The 22,391-nt window shown below is 34.9% G+C and overlaps 2 protein-coding genes across 6 annotated transcripts; one reads left to right on the top strand and one right to left on the bottom strand.

Annotated features, from left to right (window-relative positions):
* Positions 1–3,384: 3,384 nt before the first annotated feature.
* On the top strand, positions 3,385–15,915 carry LOC110028431. 5 transcript variants are annotated; one of them, XM_020730268.1, is made up of 9 exons: positions 3,385–3,598; positions 7,810–8,384; positions 8,778–8,844; positions 8,945–9,016; positions 9,851–10,024; positions 10,318–10,509; positions 10,602–10,756; positions 10,838–10,981; positions 15,522–15,915. In XM_020730268.1, exons 1-8 carry the CDS (start codon positions 3,554–3,556, stop codon positions 10,974–10,976), a joined length of 1,419 nt encoding a protein of 472 aa, XP_020585927.1. In that variant the 5' UTR covers positions 3,385–3,553; the 3' UTR covers positions 10,977–10,981; positions 15,522–15,915. The 5 variants fall into 5 exon arrangements, with proteins under 5 accessions (XP_020585927.1, XP_020585926.1, XP_020585925.1 ...); XM_020730267.1 differs by having other exon boundaries at positions 15,517–15,915; XM_020730266.1 differs by having other exon boundaries at positions 15,474–15,915.
* A 4,667-nt stretch (positions 15,916–20,582) lies between these two features.
* On the bottom strand, positions 20,583–21,575 carry LOC110028409 (uncharacterized protein At5g39865-like). The gene has a single exon (XM_020730242.1). The coding sequence runs from the start codon at positions 21,422–21,424 to the stop codon at positions 20,813–20,815; it is 612 nt and encodes a 203-aa protein (XP_020585901.1). The 5' UTR covers positions 21,425–21,575; the 3' UTR covers positions 20,583–20,812.
* Positions 21,576–22,391: the final 816 nt, after the last annotated feature.

The raw sequence follows: 22,391 nt of genomic DNA, 5'->3' as shown, positions 1-22,391 counted from the left end.
AGCTTCCCATTGAGACTCGCCTCTTGGGCTCTTCTTCCAGAGGCATGGTAGTTTCTCGTCAAGTCTTGCCTCTTGGATTCGTTTTCTAAAGACATTGTAGCTTCTCATTAAGTCTTGTCACTTTGACTTGACTTTCAGGAGTACCGTATCTTCTCATCGAGTTTTGTCTATTGGGCTCAACTTTTAGGGGCATGATAACTTATCATCAAGTCTTGCCTCTTAGGCTTGACTTTCAGGAGTATTGTATCTTCCCTTCGAGTCTTGCCTCTTGGGCTCGACTTCTAGGGGCATGATAGCTTCTCATCTAGACTTGCCTCATGGGCTCGACTTTTGTGGGCATAGATGAGGACCTTGTCCAACGCTTGCCCTCAAGGGGAATTTCTACACAAAAATCATTTATGAGAAAATAAGAAAATTTTACTGAAATAACAGTTTAAAACAATATGAAAATTTTACTAAATAAAATTAGGAGTTTATAAGCCAGTCTTTTACTTAAATAAGATAATTTAGAGCAGTACTTCTCATACGATAATGCCGATAATTCTCTTCTGGTTCCCCTCACATTGTTCTTGTAAGTAGCGACCCAGGTGACATTGACATATCAAACGTTCAATTTCTACCCTTAATTGAAAACATCTTTATGTCGAATGTCCTTTTGTATGGTGGAAATGTCAATATTGATATTGATCTCCACCATATGGATTTCTTAGCAACCTTAGCTATTTGACGATCTATTCATTCTTAATGGCCATTAGAATGTTGACATGTGACGTGTTGAGTAGCGTGTATTCTTTTTTCTGATAGTGGCTCATGATTTCCCTGTGGTTCGAACTTTCTTCGCTGTGAGATTTAATCGGTATCTCCAACTTTATTCATGCACTTGCCCCCCAATCACTCAAATTATTTCTTGTGTGCAATAATTGCCTCGTCTGTAGAGATTTAATCTTCAACGCGATGAATGAGATCAACATAAGAGTGCACCATCTCGCCCATCAGTGAAGAATAGAAAGGTCCTGGGCGGAGCTCTCCAAGAGATACTCCTCTCAGTAACTTTGGATCTACTCCAGTAATCTGGCGTGCTTCAACGAAGAACCTGCGAAAGTATTTCTTGAAGGATTCCCCCTCATTCTAGCAAACTTCCGATAAGTGAGATGAATCTTTGATGATCCTTCTATTTGCTATGAACTGCTTTACGAATAACCTGACAAGCTAAATGAAGATGATGATGGTGCCCTCCGGGAACATAGTAGAGCCATGTGCGAGCTTTACTCTTGAGATTCGTTTGGAACACTTGACAGCGAAGCATATCAGAAGCACAGTGAATGTGCATGATGGTTCGATAATGGTCGACATGCTTGTATGGGCCAGTTGCCCCTTCATATGAATCAAGGTTTTGGAGTTTAAAACCTATTGAGAGAGGGTGTTGGAGAGCCGCATCAGCCACAGAAGAGGATTCTTGGAAGGTGCGGCGAACATGGAAGAGATCCCTTATATCCAGAGGAAACTCTTCCCGAACCCATTATCGTAGTTCATCTCGGATGATATCAACATAAGCGATAGTAAGGCAGAGTGATGTAAGATGAGTTGCATGAGAGAAATGAGTGGAACTTGTAATGTCAAGAAGATTGGTGTCTCATCTCGACAGAGGAATGATTTCATCATTAGGAGAGAACTCGGTGAGTGGGTCTTTCCTGTTGATTGTTGAACTAGTGGTAAGTAAGTGTCATTGGGTTGCAGTTGTCAATTCCATTGTAGGAGATAAAGGATCTTATGTTGAGACTCCTCTATCTTACGTATTCGATCTTCCAGAGAATGACCCAAGTCACCTTCTTTAGCGGGGTAGTACCTTATGGAGTAGGAGGATGCGGAGGCTTGATGACCTTGGTTCCGTGACCATCTTCTGGAATGATGGGTGTTGGAGCGATATGCTTTGTTGTTCCAAGTGTTAGTCTAGTGACCATGCAACAATTCGTACAAGTATTTTAGTGATGAGAATTCTCTAGTTTCCATAGACGGCGCCAAACTGTTGTGTGCTAGAAAATTCGCGGAGGTAGAGTAATGAATTATCGTTTTATCATTGCATGAGAATTCAACGCACACTCAAATAAAAGAAAATAACTAGTAGTGACACTAGAAGTTTTTAAGTCGAACACCGGTAAAAGGAAAAACCAGGCGGCTTGGCATAGTTGTAAAAATTCACTGTAAGTTAATGATTGCAGAGGCCCATTGTCCTACAGGCAGGAAATGGTTACATAGTTTTCTGAATTAAAATGTTGACATGTGAATGAATTAGTTGTAAGAAGTGAGCGACAACTAATGGAGATCGGTGGAGGTTGGCAGGTGGCGGTAGACGGCAGTCAACAACAGTTAATTGTGGTCGGCGATGATCAATGGTGGTTGGAGACGATCGACAATGGCAAGAGTGGTGCCAGACTTCAACTTCTTCTCCAAACTTCAAGTTTTTCCTCAGATCTCAAATTATCATTCTCCTCATGAGAGGAGTGTGACTCTATTTATAGTATCTAGATGCAATTAATGCAGAAATATTCACAACTTTGATCAGACAGCCCGAAGAACTTCCTTCGATCAAATGACCTTTGATGGACATTCGAGTGACTTAACTATGTCAAAATTGAGCAATTTTAGGCTCGCTGGATTTGTCTTGTCAAACGCTCGATTCGGTTATAGACTTGCAGATTCGATATTCGTTTGACATTCTAAATATATCCGAAAAACTTTCAAGAGTGATTTAATGATTTGATCTAAGCTTGATTTGACTACTTTTGATATCATTAGGTCTGTCTAATCGAGCCGGTCAGTTTGACTATAAGTTTACTAAAATCGAAATTCTAGACGACTCTTAATTGAAGTTTGAATGTTTCTTACTCAAAAAATTACCTCGAGATTCGTGTCATGCCTTAAGATTCGTGTTGAATGATAAAAATTTGTTAGCGGTATAATACTTCTTTATTGTATTCAAATCATTTTATCTTTGCGTGCTCCTTATCCAAAAATAATATCTCAAAATTTTATTTTTAAAAATTGGTCCTTCTAATTTTGATATAATATGATATAGTAGACTTAATAATAACTCAGATATTTTTCTTAAATAATTTTTTTAAACCCGAAGATACAAATGTTCATACAAACAAAATCGAAATGCTTAATAAGTTAAATAAAACAAAAAAAAAAAAAATCTTTATCTATATAATTGGAAAAAGTCTTCCATTAAAATAATAAATATTTTACAATCCGAGGGAATGGAAATTGATCCGCGAATGAAATGCGCAGGACAGCTTGGCCAATAACAACGCGGGATTTGATCTATAACAGCACTTGAGGCCACGACTCAATATACTGCCAAACACGTGTCACCTTCGCGCCGTTTCTTCCGCGTGCGGACACCAGAGACCTATTACTCATAGAAAAGTGTTTGTTTGGTTCCTCTGTTTCCGCGATTACTTAATAGGGTTTGCGGCCTGCTGGAAGATCTCGCCGCTCAGTGCGAAGGTTTTAGATTCTGATAAGCGTGATTCCGTTTGGCGATTCGAAGATGTTCAACTGGAATGATCAGTACCAGGTTAACGATCAGTACCAGGTTACGCTTCCTATCGGTTCTTTTCTTTTTCGTTTTTTTCTGCAGCTCTGATTCGATTGTTTGCGATCTTTTTAGTGATTTTTGTTGTGGATTTCTGGATGGGGGATCTTTAGGATTGCTGTTTAGTTTTATTATTATTATTATTTGTTTAACTTTTTGTTGGTTCATCTACTGTGCTGATTGCCCTGTTTCTGGTATTAGATTTTAGGGTTTTGTTTTATTTTTTGGGAGGTCCGTCTTTTGGAGTTTGAAGAACGGGGAAGTTTAAGGAGGATGATTTCAGATCAGTTTTAAGTGGGATGAACAGTGGAGATGTTGATGAGTGGTTTCATTGGACAGGTCCTTCTTGCTTTAATCGGATGTTAGGATTGATATGATATTGGGGATGATTGATTATGTTCACATCTAGCAAGAGGGTTTATGTTTTGATGGTTTATTACCCATTAGTACCGTATCATCAAACTATTGTAAGCAAGGCTTCAATGGTTTTGACTGGCTCAAACCAGAACAGATCAGTAAATCCTTAGAGTGCTGTCAAGCAACTCAAAAGAACAAAGACTTTGCTGCCAGCGTAGTCAAGAAACCCATTCAAGGTCTGACTCATGGTGCCGTCATCTTGATAACTCGTATACATGGTAATTTGACAACTTGCTACTTAAATTTTTTTCTGATTGCTATTATGCAAAGTGATGGGCTGACTTTACATCTATATGGTGAGCACTTTTTATTTCACATCTATGAGAAGTTCATGATGCGGTATGACACAAAATTCAATTACAATATTTTATTTCACACCTAATAGGATTTTGTGCACTTCTTATCTTCCTCTCTCACCACCTCGAAAGAACGTGACAGGCAATAATCTTAAGATGGGGTGATTGTGAAAATAGTGGGGAGAAGGAACCGTGATAGGGTGGCCAAGACAACAATTCCGTACGTGAGGGAAATGTCAACTTCTTCACCTTTGACTAATCATATCTAATAGAGGACTATCTGACTTAGATGAGTTCAAAAACATACTCTCATACCTCAAAATACTTTGGCTACTCTACCATTAGGGCTGTAAACGAAGCGAACAAAAATGAACAGAGCTTGTGTTCGCGTTCGGTTCGTTTGAAATTAAGTGAGTTTGAAATAGACTCGCATTCAAAATTGCTCATGAAGTTACTGTTCATGTTCGGTTTGGTTTGTTTGAAATTAATTTGAAATGTTTGAAATATTTGAAATGTTTGAAAATTTTTTCAAAAGCTTAAATTTGTATGAAATTAATTCTTAAACCTGTATGAATCACAACACAAATGCACAGTAGTCGAAGCACATCTCACAACAAAATCATAATATCAAATCTCATCCATAAAAAAATTTAGATCTAAAGGCAATATGCAAGATTCCACTCCCAAAAACTTCAAAAACTAGGTTTCACTCAAAAAAACTAAATAAATCTAAAAGAAATATAAGAAAATTCAAGATAAGAGGTGAACCTGAAGATAAATATGAAATATTAAAGAAAAGATACTCAAAGATGATAGCTTGGTAGCCTTACAAGCAAACAAGCAAGAATATCGAGCAACCAAGCAAGAATACCGAGCAGTCGATCCAACGCCGAGTCGCCGACTCATCGAGGATAAAGAAACTTTATCGAAGATAACATAAGTAGAAATTAGAGAAAGAACAAGAACGACAAACCCTAAGCTCTCGTGGCCGAAAGCTTTTCGCGATTTTGAGAGAAAGAGAAGAATCAAGAGAAGGGGAGGCGGTCGAAACCTAAAGCTTTCGAGAAGAGAAGGGGAGGCCGATTGGGGTAAAGTGGCTTAGGATTTTTTTTTTGTTTATATATGTAATTTATTAATATATTATATTAATTATATAACTTATATTATATTATTTATACAACTAACATTAATATAATATTATTATTAATTTATTATTTATTAAATTTATAGGATTAATTTTTTAAAATATGATAAATTATATATTTATAATTTTTTTAAATTATTTTATATTTCGAACACTAACAATTTGAACACAATCAACCCCATGATTGTTCGTGTTTGATTCGTTTATAAACTAAACGAAAAAAAAATTGTTCGTGTTCGTTTCGTTTACTTATCGAACAAATCAAACACGAACTCTCTGGCGAGCCGAACACGAATTGTTCTCAAACAACGAGCTCTTTTGACAGCCCTATTTACCATGACACCATTAGCTATGTGTATCATTTGATTTAACTTATTGAAATTTTTTTTTTATTTATCTTGCTTCTTGATGAAGGGTGTACATTTTGCATTAATATAAAATTACAAAAAGAGCTATAAAAGCTACACAAAAGGTCCAGCCTCCACCACTGTCAAAAAGTTGGGGCCACAAATGCGACTCTCCTAAACAGAAGACCCATCCAAGCCATGCTGGGAACCAAAAAAAAAAAAAAAAAAAGATTGATGCATTCTCCATGGAGATTATATGAGAGACGCCAACTCATGATGCTTTGTTAACTCTGTCATAGGTAGCGATTTGGAGATGTTGGAAGACCATCTGTTTCCCACCCAGTTAGCAACCTTGAATGTTGACGACGTTGGCTTCCAGTTATGCACCCTCATCATGTACGCCTAAGAACATCATGACATGAGCTTACACGCTAGACCTAGCAGATTGTGGCATTTAAGCACATTGCTCAACAAAGTCTTTGGTGATAAAAATTCATTGACCTACCCTTGAGTGGCCTTCTTGTCCTCTAGACATTGAAGGAGCAATGAAGGAGATTTTATAAACTCCAAATATGGTTTTCCGATCTCCATTTGAAAATTATGAGGATCCATAAGCAGCTTGCTCATTAACATTAGCTTTTCCTTTGTTATTCTTCGAGTCATCTGCCTTAGATAGTGACTCACTAATGCGGAGCTCTTCTCACAAGTTGTCAACTTAGGACGATGGCTTCATTATAATCAACTTTTCTTTGATTAGTCGGCTTGTTAGCACCATGTTTTACTTCACCATCCATCAAAAATCACACCTAGGATGAAAACGTCTCATTAATGTTGATCTCATCATCACTTTCCCTTGAGATGATGACTTCATGACATCCGCCTCTTCCTAGGAATGATGATATTCCTGATTCATTTGCTCGAGACATTAGCAACTTGGCTAGGAATGTCATCATCGAGAGGGGAGCAAATCCCATCACGGACACAGTAATTCTAGCCAACATCTTGAAAACCAATACACTTGTATTTGGTGTATCTAGAATGGAATCTTCCATCACACCCTCTTCTATGTGTTCTCCTCAACTAGTTAATGATCGACTGAATTGGTTTGCCAAGATAGTTATCTATTGAGATTTCAGAGGAACGAATGAAAGCAGAGCCCAAGGTTGAAAATGATTGAGAATGAAAACCAATGCCTTCAAAATTTATATATAAAAGGATCGGAAGTCAGAGGAACATAATGAATGTCGACTGTTGAGTGAAACTTGAGATTTTGACAAACCTAATTATTTTGTTGGTCGCGAAATGTGAGTTTTTGACAAACCTAGTTTTTTTATTCTTCAAGATACATGAGATTTGAGGAACAATTATTCATCCTCTGCTTGCCCAAGCCAATATAGCCAAATTGAGTGAAACTCACCTATGTTAGCAGAGTCGCACTCTGAACCCTGATCAAGTCAAAAATCTCATACCGATCAGTTGAGCAACTTTAAGCTATAAGATTGGCATTATCATGCCCGGTGTTCCACCAGTAAAGTTTGCGTGGTTGTATAAAATTTGATGAATGCTTCGCCTCATTATGGATGATAGTCCATCTCATATGGTGTGTAAAGAGAAGTCATGTTGTGTAACTGGTTTAATCTACCTTGTGTGCTTGCTAATATAGAAAAATAATATTTTTTTTGTGGCATTTACATTCATACCACACAATTCTTATATTTTTACATATCTAAATCCTAAAGGATCATATTTACATGCATACCACTCAAATCTTTAACATCACATCAAAAATACCACCAACATTTTCTTTTTAAAGTTTAAACACACCTTTTCATGCATCAGTTTATAACATCAAGGTGTTTTAAGTGTAAATATCAAACTTGGGTGTTAGATATGTATGCTAAGAATTGTGCAGCATGTAGGTAAATTTCCCTGTTCTTGTACTATCATTTTACTCTTGCGTTCTTGAAGCATTTAAGATATTGTATGTAACAGCTGTTAAACTTTCAGGTCGGAGTTCCATTATGGAACAAATCTAAAAAGAATGAAGATCAAATTTTGCCACTATCAATGAATGAAGGAAATAGTTTGCTCACATTTGGAGGGTGTAGAAAGACGGAAAGAGATGAAGCTAGGAACACTGAATGGTCAAAGTCCCAAACATCTGGAGCTAAACACGACTTTCTCAATTGCGACATGGAGTTGAGATCTGATAATTCATGTCAAGATTGTAATAATTCAAGCCTTCAAATGGATTCATGGCCTGATTTGCCCTACTTAAGCAGCACTCTTACTGGTGGAAGTGATCAGGATTCTGTGTTGACTGAGTTCATGAATGATTTTGCTGATGCATCTAACCTGTACCCAGGAGTGGGAACCATGGCTCGATATAAGAAATCTAACGAGCTGTTTCCTAACATGGATATAGTACCTTTAAGCAAACCGTGCAGTCTTTCTACTGGCGATGCAATGCAGGTGGATGGTGTGCCTGAGCCGCTCGGCCATGCTGATGAAGGAGATGACAGCTTCTTGGACTATGATTGGGCTGATATTGAAGATTTGGATGATTTTGATAAGATGTTTAAGTAAGGGCTTCATGCTTGAATCTGCCAGTCTTGGTTTTTATGTTGGGGAATTTACATACTCACCACACAATTCTTATGTATTTACATATCCAACACAGAAATTCTAATATTTACATGCATGCCACTTAAAACTTAACATCACATCAAAAATACAACATCACTGTTTTCTTAAAAGTTAAACACACATTTTCATTCACAAGTTTATGACACTATAGTGTTAAGATTGTAAATATCAAATTTTAGGTGTTAGATATGTAAATACATAAAATTTGTGTGGTTTGTATGTAAATTTCTCTTTTTTGTTTTGTGGTGTATGATTATCAATTTAAGAATTCTTACTATTCATTGTTTTATTTTGAATTTTGATTGGTCTTTATCTGCAAACTACTACAGAAACAATGATTCCATTTGTAGATACGAGGAAATCCACAGTGAAAATTCTCAGTTAATTGCAGGGCCTGTAAGTTTCAACATAGCAGTGCATTTTACAAACTAATTTTCACTTTATAATGTTAATTTTGAGAGAAAAAGATGATCATTCTGGTTTCTTTGGTTTATAGGGTGTGCTGATCTCCATGGAACAGTCCTCTGAACACTCTGACGCAAATGCCAAATTTTTGCTTACAAAGAAGGTGATTTGTTGACAACTTTTGCTTATTCGCTTTGACTGAGAGCAGATCTTACCGTTAAAGCTGAAGGGAAATCAAACGTATTGAATGCATTTATTAGCATGAAATTTGTGAAATTCGAAGTTAGATATCGGACAAGATAAATTTTAAATTACTTCTGATCTGCATGCTCATCTTAAACATATTAAAGAAAAGGGGGCATTTAAATGCATACCACCCAATTCCAACCTATTTACATATCTAGCATCTAAACTTTACTTTTTATATCTATGCCACACAAATCTTTCATATCACATAAAAAATAGCACTATTTTAACTTTTAAAATGTGAAATACACCTTTTCACGTATAGGTAAGATGGTATACAACAACAACAAAGCCTTAATCCCACTATGTGGGGTCGGCTACATGATTCCTTTTTCTCCTTTGTGTCCTATTTAGTGTCATATTTTCATTTAGTTCTAATAAATTAAGACCATTTTTTATACAATAAGCCCAAGCCTTCCTAGGTTTACCTCTGCCTTTCTTAGATATGTGTAACATATGTATGTAAAAATTGAAGTTTGGGTGTTAGATATGTATATACATTGGAATTGAGTGGTACGTATGTAAATCTTCCTAAAAAAAATGTTGTTTAGTAGAAAAATAGTGCCCATGTTTCTTCATAGCATGCTGTTATGACCTTAGTAACCATGAAGATGTATACCTATAGAACATGGAGTTTGAATTCTCTATTTAAGTAAAATTCTCCTTCTTTCACTCTCCCTTTAATGGTCTTGTTGGGGCTATAATTACAATGTAATTAGAATACTCATGTTGCTGCTCGTCACCTCTGCAGGCAGACAGGCAGAGCCAAACTTGGAGATCACTGGAGGAAGAAGAAGGAAAGGGTGCTTCTTTTCAAGGTCAAAACTACTCCTATTGTTCTGAAAAGCAACAAATGTCTAGCTCCGGAGCGCAAGTTTCAAATCTGAATCCTTCGCATATTATTCAATCTCCACCTTTGGCCCAAGTAAGGTTTTTTTTCATGGCTTCTTGTTTTCTGAATCTGAATACGCTAGAAAATTACCACCAGTATGTGTACAAAGCATCCTGCATAAGCCTATAAATGATGTTTTTAAAGCTAACTTGAACCACTCAAACAACCATAAAATATCAAATAAAACAGAAGTAGCTGTACCACTACCTCAAGAGAAGATTGAAAAGCTTAAAAGGTGGCAGAAAATGCAGGATATGCTTGCAATACAAAAGCTGTGTGAGCAATATGGTCTTCAAATCTACATCACTGATGATAATGTGTCACAGGAATGTTCAAGTAAGAACCAGACCCAGGATGCTACCACCATTGATTCCACGGAAGAGTATAAATTAAATCAGTCAACACCTGAAGTTAGCTATCTGGAAGAGCAACATCAGTCTCAGGTGATGTCTAAATCAATCAATGGCCGCTCCATAGAAGTAGCCATCTACCATCAGCTTCAATATACTCTGCAAAAGGTCTAAAGTCTGCTTTTTGTCTTCATGTCATACTAGAGATACCAAGAACTTGAATTTAGGGATGAAATCTGTTTTTTTTTTTTTTTTTGCAGTTAGATTTGAGAGTTAAGCTCAACATTCGCAATAGCTTATTTCGATTAGCCAGAAATGCCAAGGATAGATTGAGTTCCAGCGACAGAAGTTGTGCTGACATGAACAATGATGAATATGAGATTTCCATGGATGAAGAATCAAACAATCATGACAGGTCTTATATTATTTTAAAAAATAAAACATAAATTTCTTCACATCTAGTAATATAAGAACTTGCATCCTACTTATTTTGCAGATTCTCCAGTATTCCAGACTCAGAGAGATTTACCAATCCCATTGACCGGATCGTTGCCCACCTTCTCTTTCACAATCCTTCTGGGTCTTGCTCACTGCCAATTGGAGACGGGAATGTGCCCATGGCCACCTCCATGTGAATCCGGTAATCTATTGTTCTTGAAATCTTTTAGAAATAAGCCTGAGTTCATGGAAATAGTTTGTGTATATTTTTTTGACTGCAATAGTAAAGATGTATTTAGAAAATTACCTCATGTATTCTGCTTACAAACACATTTCCATGTCCCTTTTAGTCTTTATCTTTTCTCTGAAGGGGACTGTAATCTTCATATATTTTTGTGCATGCTTATATGATTGGTGGTATAAACACTCTTCATAACTTGAATAAATTTCCAGAATTTGAGTGTTAGTGGCTGAAACTTTGATGAGAAGTACAAACTTTTAAGATGTTTATACATTTTTGTTGCCAAGTGTGAGTGGTGCCATGTTAAATTGTCACTTTAGATGCCTTTTATTTGGTTATAGAGGAGCATGAAGAATTCAGCAGGAGGGTAGGGGATTGAGAAAGATCAACTGTAATTAGCAGCTGGAGAGTAATATTTACAAAAATTTTTCTGATGGTTTCTTATGATTATTTTGGATTCATATCTAAACTAATCTTAAAGTTGGATTAAGATTAATGAGTTTATTACTTTAGATTTGGATTCCGAATTAGGCATTTTTGAGAAATTTTTGTTTGTCTTTTTCTAGATATTTGATTTGATTAGAATCTACTTTACGAGTAATATGAACCAATTGAGATATTTTGTGAATTTCATTGTATTATGAACCGACAATGGCATAACTGTTGAATCTATGCAACAGTACAAGGAAAAGGTTTTAAGACACTGTAGTGTATAAGCTCCAACAACTCCACATGCACAAGTGAGAAATAAATTTTCATAATTTGTTTTATCAAGCTACAACACTTTTTAGAAAACAATTAGTGGTCAATTCTATAACAAATCTCGAAAGAAACATCTTTAATGATGAAAGATATATATTCTTTGCTCTACGAGTAAGAAATTTTTCTAGTTATTTGCATAAAAGAGACTTATTAATTTATCCAGGCTCTTCACAAAATCCTAAATTCAGGAAGATCTAGTTATCCAGATCACATATGCACAGAAAGTTTCCCAAATTAATATAATCTTAGGCATGAATGCTTGGCAACAACTGTTGAATGTAAAGAGGGCTGGTAGATAACTTCAATTAGGGATGAAAACTGCTAAAAACTATTGACTAAATGAAAGTTGATTCTCACCCCCCACGGGGAATTCCATGCAAATTTGGTGCCACAACTTGTCTAAATGATTGTCGCATCACACTTCTAAAAATGTGTCATACCCATGTCAGACAAGTATCAAACACTGATATTTGTCCAATAAGCCCCGACACTTGTCCGACATTATGAAATATGTATCAAAAAATTTTTCGTGCACTCGAACACATCAGGGATATGCCTCAACACCTCATAGGACACGAGCTCTACACAATTTGGGGAAAAGCATGACACAAGAAATAGAAATTTATAAATATATGTATAGCCCTAATTATAACTAGAGTCGAAGCCGCCTCCATTCCTGTCATGTTTAAACTCCCTCTAATATTCACCAAAATCGAACATCAAATGTGCATCCAATATTTGTTGAAGACAATCATTAGCAGTTCTCTCTTTTACTTGTCGAAGCTGAGAATTAAAAAGTCCATCCTACATTTGTCGAAGCCGAGTGTTGTAGTTCTTTCTTGTTCATCGAAGCCGAACCTACTCCCACTAAAGTAGAATCAATACACTTCTTGTCACGACCTGAGCAGGATTCAAATATGTTTGTTGAAGTTGATTCAAATTCCTCACAAACTTTGTGATTCTTGCACCGAAATTTCTACTCGTCAAAGCCAGGTGGAGTCAAAGCAGTCCTAATTTTAAGCGATAGTTTATAACTTTTGTACTCTTTAATGAATTAATACTTTTTTATAGTTCTAATTGTTAAATTTTAACTTAATTAATTAAATAAGAATGATATTTTAAATTTTACTGGATATGTTGGACGAATTTTAAAAAAAATATATATTATATTTCTAATTTTGAAAATTAATTTTTATATACATGAGGTTTCATATACAAGTTATATTTATAAAAATAAATTTAATTCTTGAATGATTTTTTTTTGTGGTCTTTAACAAAGAATAATAGAAAAAAAAATATTTTATATTAATAATTAATAAAATATTAAATCATTTCCCTATTGTGTCGTGCCCTATTTTTTTTTTTTCAAATGGAGTGTTTCTATATTGTGTCGTGTCATGTTCGTGTCATATTCGTGTCCGTGTTTCATAACTTAAAGAACATCAAGAGAGTTATCAATGAAGCAATAAGGTCGTGTACATTGTTCGTTTGAGGATTGCAGGCTGGCTACACAACATGAAAAATATGGGTACAACTAGTGGTGTCAAGGTTGTGGTCAAGCATTTGTGGATAATGAACTTCAACTTGATGTTAAGATTCGCTCTATAGGTGTCTCAGAATTGGCTAGCCCCAACATGGAATTGAGCTTGGGAGACATACTACATCATGCTAATACAACATTGTTTGTTTGGTCGCACATAAGAATTGGAGGATCTTAGTTTGGAACCACTCAGTCATGTTAACACGGTCCTTTAGGGACAGGCTTAAAAATTTTAGATTTCTTTGATTGAACAATTGGTTCCCAAACTTATGAATGTTAGAGTGGGAGGCTTTGTTTTCATTGACACTTTATCTATTAGCTATTGGGCATGTGTTTGTAGAGTCTGTGATGGTGAGGATGGTGAGTTTTTTTTTTTTGCATACTTAAAAAAATTGCTCTGTTAAAGAGTAAGTTTTTATGCCTTAATGTTTTAGACAAATTTCACACAACAAAAGCTTACAGGAGGCTCATGCAAAATTTATGAAGGAGAAAAAAGTCGAAGGGCTGGGCATAACTAAAACAATTCATAGTATAATTTGATGATTACAAAAAATTTATGCTTCTCTTCTACTTGTGTGATCAGGATTATGAAGTATCTATTATCATTTTGGTCTCTTATAGAGCGGTCGAAATTACTTTGAAAGTCAATTGCCGTTAAAGGCAGCCAAACGTTCATGGTTAGGCTATGATAAATGCCATCATTATTTTGCGATCAATGGTGAAAGTCGAGCAATAGAGAATGCTAGCAATCAATGATGTTGATTAACAAACAGCTCAATGATTAGACGGGAATTACATATTCTTGAAATTAAATTCGACTTTTCTAATTTAAAAAGGTTAGAATACTTTGAGATTTGATAGTTATGCCATGATTCATGTTGATTAAATGAATTTTTTGGAGTTATGTTAAGCGTTGTGAATGTACATTGGTGTTTGCTGATGATATCCTTCTTGTGTATAAGAAAAAAGAAAGGGTTCAGAAAAAACTTGAATTATGGAGGTTTGCTTTTGAGTCTAAAGGCCTTCGTTTGAGTAGATCTAAAATTGAATACATGAAATGTAATTTTAGTAATAGTAAATCTAATGGTGGAATGGTAACAATGGATGATCAACTCATTAAAAAGAGTGGATGTTTTAGATATCTTGGGTCTATTGTTCAAAGTGATGGTGATATAGATGGGGATGTTATTAATAGAATTCAAGTTGGTTGGTTGAAATGGTGCAATGCATCGAGCCTATTGTGTGATAGAAAGTGCCCTTAGACTTAAAGAAAAATTCTATAAGATGGTGGTGAGATCTGTATTATTTTATGACATAGAATATTGGCCTATAAAAGAGAAGCATAAAACTAAGTTAAGTGTTGCTAAAATGAGTGATTAGGTGGATGAGTAGCTTTGCAAGAGACAAAATGTGAAACTAATATATCCATGAAAGGGTTGGCGTAGCTCCCCTGGCAGTTAAGATTAGAGTGAGTCGTCTTAGATGGTTTGGTCACATTAAACGTTGACTATCTGATGATCACGTTAGAAGAGTAGATGTTTTAGATTCGACCTATGTTAATAAAGGTAGAGGTAAATCAAAAAAATTCTGGGCATCTTGTATAAAAAATGATATTAATTTAGTGGAATTAAATGAAAATATGACACTTAGTAGGACACAATGGAGGCAACAGGATTCATGTAGCCGACCCCACTTAGTGGGATAAAGGCTTGTTGATGTTGATGTTGTTGTTGTTGTTGTTGTTGTTGTATGTTAAAGCTTGTGAATGAATTGCATGTTTCTCTCTTTTTTTTACCTTTTCTTTTTGTGAAAAAAAGTAGGTACAATAAGTAATTGATGACATTTGAAAGTCCTGAAGCAATCATAAGTAAAAAAAGAAATTTGAATTATGAAAGAGTAATGTGAAAATAGTTTTATAAAAACAATTTTATGTGCACTTGTATTGACAATTTGTAAAACAAAGATGGGACTTTGTGAAGGTTGAAAGGCAACTAAAAATGTACAGGGCTGCACATAGATGACGACTCTCTACATTATAATTTAATCTCATTAAATTTTGTTACAAAGTTAAAACCTACTACATGAATTTATTTTATGTATTTTTATACATTCCCAAAATATCTATCTAATAGTTATAAGTTTATTATCTAGCCCTCTGAATATGATATAAAAAGATGATTACATGATGTTGAAGGACAGTAATCGTTCTCCTCCATTCGAAAAACATTGAGGTATAAATGGAAGAGGTAACCGATAACAAGTTCAAGAGTTCTATTGGCTGATGTCATACTAAAAGCTTTCTATTTGGCGTTCAAGAACAAGCACTAAAGTCTCAATGGTGATAGTTTGAAGCCGTGAAACTTCGTAAGAGCTCAACAATTATCATAGAAGATCATAATTAATGAGTGATTTGATATAGGATATGTCAAACTTTCTTATATGATGGATTATGCTCATATTGTGTCTTTGCATGTGTGTGAGAGAGAGAGTGTGTATGAGTAAGAAAGAGAGTGAGATATAGAGCAAGCATTTGTGTTATGTGTTTATCTCTCAAGTTACGAATATTCCTTTAGATGCGATCATGAACATATGTTGAACTCATCATACTACATAGTCTTATGTTATATTTTATGATATTTGTCCTTACAAATCATTTTTTCATTCTCATGAACATTACAACTCTTTGATCATGCATTTTTTTGAATAGCTATTTAAACGGGCCGAATAAAGATGTCAACTCTTTAATGACTCATTTACACTTTCAACTTGAATCAATTATTTAAAAGGTTATATTTGGATGCTGGAATTTGTGTGTAAATAGCTATAAAGTGAATATAAATTTACCTGATTCCTAATTAAATTATAAAATACGTATATTTATCATTGTCTTCACTTTCCTCTGATTTGAACATAACAACCTCAACAAAATCTGAAATTATTTCACCCATATGACAAAAAAATTGCAATTAATTAACTTAATATTATAACTTTTGGTGATGATTATAAATATTGAATTTTCATAATCTTGGTTGAAGGACAAGAAATCTGTATGAAATATGTTATAATGAAAAGGCCATTTATGTACTAAATTCATTAAATTAAATTGTTAAACATCATATTGGATGTCACCAACCAAAAACAGCCTTAAGCTATCTATTTTAAGGTTTGACTTTCCTTTCATTGACAGCAGCATTGCGTATAGAATTCAGGCCTTGGAGAACTACCAAGACGGCACTTTTTGCAATATAATCCGGAAGTTTTAGAATTTTATATATGTTCTTGAACTTTTCGGTAAATTATAAAATGGCATATACATAAAAATATAAATTATTACATAAATATTAATGTTAACTTTAAGTATAAAGCCAATTTTCTCTTGAGATTAGATTGAAAGGGATGTAGGGTTGTATTGACTTGAGATCAAATCATAAATCATTAATAGCCTAAGTTATAAAATATAATAATAAGTGGAAAAAAAATTAAATTAATTATAAATGATTATAAAAGAAACTTAATAAACCAAATCTATCTGTTAGATCCTAATTTGTCCATGGATCCACACCATAAAAAAAATAGTTAAAGTAAGAAAGATTTTGAGCCAAGAGAATAGATAATAAATGAGAAAAAAAATGTGTTTTTTTAACATCTGGTGATCCTCCCTTACATTACAAATATGACTCATATTTATAGAGGGATTAGATTATGTGTTGCCAAATAAGAACTCATTACACTCATATCCAAAGAGATCTCTGTTCTATTTCGTCTCGTTATAATTAATATTATCATGGTTCTCCTGCATGGGTAATCATTCCTTATTAAATATCGTTCCTCGAGTTTAATCTACTGGTGACGCCAATGTCACTCAACCATGAGGTGAGTTGATCTTCTTAGGTGAGCTGATCTTTTTAGGCGAGTTGATCTTATGGGGAGTTCGACCAACTCACCGTAGTATGGGTTGAGATTCTTTGGTAAATTATTGAGTTGTTTCAGTCTGGTCGGACATTTGTGCACTAATCAATTAGGCGAGTCATTGGACATGACTTTTTGATTGAGCCAATTGATTGAACTGTCTAGCCAGCTCGGCTAACAATCTCTTTTCATATCTCGTATTTGCCCTGGACCTGGCCTATAAGCTTTTGGCCATCTACTAGCCAAATCACAATTTGTGCAAAAAAAAAAGAAGAAGAAAAACACACACTAATAAAATGAAAAGAATAATTAACATAGCTTTAATATGAATGAATGAAGAATGAAGATTGATAAACTCTTTAAATTGCTAAGAAAATTCAATTATCATGATGATTAGGGGTGTAAACGAGCCGAACACGAGCGAGCCATCCTCAGCTCGTGTTCACACGAGCGAGCCATAACACGAGCGAGCCATCCTCAGCTCGTGTTCGGCTCATTTATATTTCGAGCTCAAAAAGTGTGTTTGTGTTCGGCTCGTATGCTTAACGAGTCGAACACAATCCTGTCACCAACAAAGAGTCATTTTAACAATCTTAATCATGTAACCATAAGACAACAAGGGTTTGAGCAAGATTTAAAAATTATTTTTATATTAAAACATAACTTGAATCAAATTTAATAATTTTTATTCTATTTTCTTAATCAATATTTTAATTGATTATAAATATTTGTAGTCTTGTAGTCAATTAAATTTTTTTAAAATACTACTATATATATATATAAACTTGATGAGTAGTATTTCGAGCCAAAAAGAGCCGAACACGAATGAACACATCTTAGTTCATATTCGGCTCGTTAACTTATCAAACGAAATTAACGAGCCGAACACGAGCTTCTTAACGAGCCGAACACTAGCTGTTCGCGAACAACGAGCCGTTTTGACAGCCCTAATGATGATAAGTATAAAATTTTCTCCAATCAAAAGAGCAACACCTTAAGAATAAAAGAAAAAAATAAAAAATCATGACAAAATTGGTGAAAGCTAAATAAATAATATTATATAAAAGATTTTTTGCCTTTTAGGCAGTGTTTGGTAGCATACTATTAACAAGATTTTTAAAAAAATGAAAACCAAATCCAACGCCCTATTAAATTGAATTTTGTCATGTTCCGCACATTTCGTCTCCTTCACGATGTAAATCTGGATTTAATAAATCTGATTGCAAGACTGATTTATTCTATTGTCGCTCGCGAGCTCCTCTGTTGTACACTAAATTTGATAAATTCGAGTTTATGGAATTTGATAAACTTATTTAACGTAAATATAAGCTTGAGCCAAACTCCGCCTTAATGTAGTGAATTATGAAGGATCTTTCCACTTCAGCAATTTCTTAAGCCATCAAAGATCCATATAACATGAGGTTTATTCAAAACTTTAAAAAGGAGACATCAATCAGAACCATTATAAAAAGATCATCACATGGATCTATCACTTTAGTCATGTGAAGCCACACCCTAAGTTGTACCAGAAATATATATACAAAGTTGGAAATTTGGAAAAAGCTTGCAAGGAAAATATTCTGATTGTGCAGCTTTAGAATGAGGGTAAGTTATCAGATACCTTGCTGAAAGCTGAATAGAGAGTAGGGCTCTAAATGGACCAATGCATGCTACGAATAACTCAAACTCAGCTTGATTAATACTCGTTCAAATTCGTTCAAGTTAATAAATAAACAAATTTAAATAATTTTTTAAAAACTAAAAGGCTAAACAAATCAAACATAAACATGGCTCAAATTGTTTATTTACGTTTACAGATAAACTCGTTTATTGTTTAACAAATAACTTGTCGAATGTTCTATAATAAACTTGACAATCGCTTGTATCATATATAATATATTCTTAAATAATATCTGATTAACTAAAACTTATTTAATTATATATTTAATATAATTTAATATCAATATTCATATACATTAAATACAATTTTTTTTTAATTTCAATAAAATATTTTGTTAGTACTTATTTGTAATGATAATATGGCAATACGTTTATAATTAAAAACTAACTATTTATTTAAATATTTAATTTGTTTATTAATTAGTTGAAGAACTTGTTCAATTAATATAAACAAATAAAGTGTAAATCAAATATGATTATTAAAATTTAAACTAGTATATGAAAGCTCTGGTGGAGCACAAGCCACACATGAATAACTTACAATATGACCGGATCACACCAAGGCCAATTCATGACCAGCTCATTTTAAACCTTAATAAAGAGTAGTGAAAACTGACAATAAAATTAGCAGTTAGTTTCGGTTCCTGCCTTTTTTTTTCCAAGCAAAAAAAGGAACCATGTTCATAACCAAAAGCTTTCAGAAAGATTTTTAAGCTTTCTGAGATCTCAGAAAGAAGAAATCTGTCTAAAATTCAGAAAGATGGAAGCTTTTCAACAAAATTGGAAGCTTAGGCCTTGTTGGGTTCTGCTTTTGTTTTTCTAAAAATTTGTTTAAAAGCTGTTTTATCAAAAAGAAACTTGTGAGAAGCACATTTAGGAAAGTATATCAATCAAATGAAGTTGAAAATGAGCAGACTATTTTCCATGAAATGGAAAGTAGTTTTAAAGCTTCTCCAAACAAAGCCTTAATCTCGCCATCAAAATAAGGGTAAGAAGTGGTATCAAAAGCCTGAAACACTGGCGGAAAAAATTAGAACCAAATCGATGCATTTGATTGTTGGTTCATGCCTCTATAAACAAAATCAACGAAATAATTTGTCTTTATTCTGCACAATCAAAGCTTTTACTTAAAAAAGCCTGGACTCAGACACCCTCTTGAAGGATGACGGTCCGGAGGCTGTGTGATCCGCGGCGGCGTGGCCTCATCCGAACCATCATCCGGATGTTTGGTCAGCTGCACGTAATAATTTTCCCCTGGGGAGCTATAGTGTGGCAAAATAGCATTTTTTTTAATATTAAATTAACATTCTGCTCATCTATACAAGATTCTAAACCATCACATGTATTTTTATCAAAACCATTACCCAAAATCACATAAAAGGATTGTATGATAGGTGATTTAAGTAAAATCTTGAAAAAATGACAATTTTAAATCTAGGATTTAGTAAAACCAGTTCTTTCTCGATTTCTACTCAGTTTTTCCTTAAATCCTGGATTTACTGCATCCTTGTTAGCAGGATTTAGTAAATTTGAATTTACATGATTTACTAAAGCTGCTAAAACTGTTACCATACAACCCTCGCAAAAAAACATTCAAAACATAAACCCATTCAGTCACAGAAAACAGCAGATCTGAAAAAAAAACTGAACATATGTACAGCTAGAAAAGCGATAATCATACAAATTACAAACCCATAACCCAGGACACATTCATCCTTCTCCAATTTAGGCACAAACCCTGCATCAATACCCAACTCAATAAAACTGAAATCTGAATACTTACTGATTACAGTCAACAACATATTATAACTAATTCCCCAAAAAATAAGAACTTGAAACATACCACAATCAAAATACACACAGTTTCATTTCTTCACCCCCTCAAAATCGCTCTTTTTTTCTCAGCCGAATGAAAACGCAAGGCAGCTTCCGCACCGCACCAATCCATTCTCATTACAATCCTCACATCGCCTCATCCTCCCTTCTTCTTCCTCAAACACCTTCCTGCTCCCTCTGCAACTCCCACACGGCACAAACCTCACGCCACCGCATCCACCGCACACAAACGCAGGGTCCTGACCCGGAACACCTTCAAGCAACTTCCCCATCTCACCCGCCTCGTGAAGCTGCCTCACCTCCTCAGCGCCGCCGATGTGTTTCCCACGCACAAATACTTGAGGCAGAGCTACCGGCCGGCTCTTGGATCCAAGCAGCACCTGGAGCTCGTGCCGGAACGCGGCGTGGATGGAGACGTCGCGCTCGTCGACGGCGACGCGGAGACCGCGGAAGATAGCGCGGACGGAGGAGCAGTCGAGGTGCGTGCGGCGGATGCTGCGGAGAGAGGTGGTGTAAATGACGACGCGGGGATTGGAGGTGGAGAGAATGGGGTTGTCGTCGGCGAGAGTTTTCCAGAATGGAAGAGAGGAGTCGCGAGCACGGCGGTGGAAGGTGTGGTGGTAAGTGATGGAGCGAGTGAGGAGGAAGGGTTTCTTGGCGGCGTCAATGGCGTCCATTGGAGATGGGGAAAGAAGGTTTCTTGATGGGTTGGAGGAAAGGGGAAAGGGGAAAGGAGGGGTTTTTCTGGTTTAAAAATGGTTAAACTTTGGGGAGGAGGTGTTGGGGTTGGGGAGCAGGGGAGGTGTTTGGTGAAAGGGAGCTTTGGATTTGTTCGTGAGGGCACATTCATGGTCAAAAATATAATAAAAATAGCAAAATAACAAATTGTTCAAGGTACTTACAGACATAATACCTTTTTTATGTACTCATTTATAGGTAAAATGATATATGTGTAAAAATTAAATTTTAGGTGTTAGATATGTAAATAAATATGGATTGAGTGGTACATATGTAAATTTCTCAATAATAAAGCAAGTACATGCATGCCACTTATAATTTTGTTATTTACAGAACTAACATAAGCTGTCATTCATTTTTCATACTCTCACTCAAATATGAATGCAGAGATTCAATAAAAAAAATGCTGCGATTCGGCATTTCAAAAGAAAAAGACGAAGATGTTTGTTTTTTAAATAAATTTGTGAGTGCTGTACATGTAATCATTCATTCAAGTAGAGGTGTAAATGAGATGAGTTGAGTCGAGCTCAAGTCTTGCTCGGTTTGAGCATGAACTTGATTAACTAATCGAGTTTAAGCTCTAGTTTAGCTCAACAAATTTGCTGGTTTTTTCATTATAAAAGAAAGATAAAAATATTAATTAAGCTATCATTAATAGGTTATTAAGATATCAAATATGATTTATTTCATTTTAAAATATAAAAAAATAGAAAGGATCTCAAACTAAGTATTTATTGATAAGCTATTTACTCAAAAGATTTATCATGGCTTATCTCTCATCCAATCCCATTCACATGAGGGCTCTTTCACGGTAAAATCACACCTCAGCAAATTTTGGATTTTTTACATTTTCAAACGTCATGCATTAGTAGCATGCTTGACCGCATAAAAAGAAAATTTGTGAGT

Source organism: Phalaenopsis equestris, unplaced genomic scaffold (genome assembly GCF_001263595.1).
Source record: "Phalaenopsis equestris unplaced genomic scaffold, ASM126359v1 Scaffold000511, whole genome shotgun sequence".
NCBI classification, from domain to species: domain Eukaryota; kingdom Viridiplantae; phylum Streptophyta; class Magnoliopsida; order Asparagales; family Orchidaceae; genus Phalaenopsis; species Phalaenopsis equestris.
This window is presented reverse-complemented; position numbering and strand designations above follow the sequence as displayed.

Bases quoted from the DNA above. Each gene is read 5' to 3' on its own strand.
- LOC110028409 (XM_020730242.1), bottom strand. From the start codon at position 21,424: ATGGACGCCATTGACGCCGCCAAGAAACCCTTCCTCCTCACTCGCTCC.
- LOC110028431 (XM_020730268.1), top strand. From the start codon at position 3,554: ATGTTCAACTGGAATGATCAGTACCAGGTTAACGATCAGTACCAG. The intron at 3,599-7,809 runs GTTACGCTTCCT...TTAAACTTTCAG, and splicing joins AGGTTAACGATCAGTACCAG to GTCGGAGTTCCATTATGGAA. The intron at 10,025-10,317 runs GTAAGGTTTTTT...AATGTGTCACAG, and splicing joins AATCTCCACCTTTGGCCCAA to GAATGTTCAAGTAAGAACCA.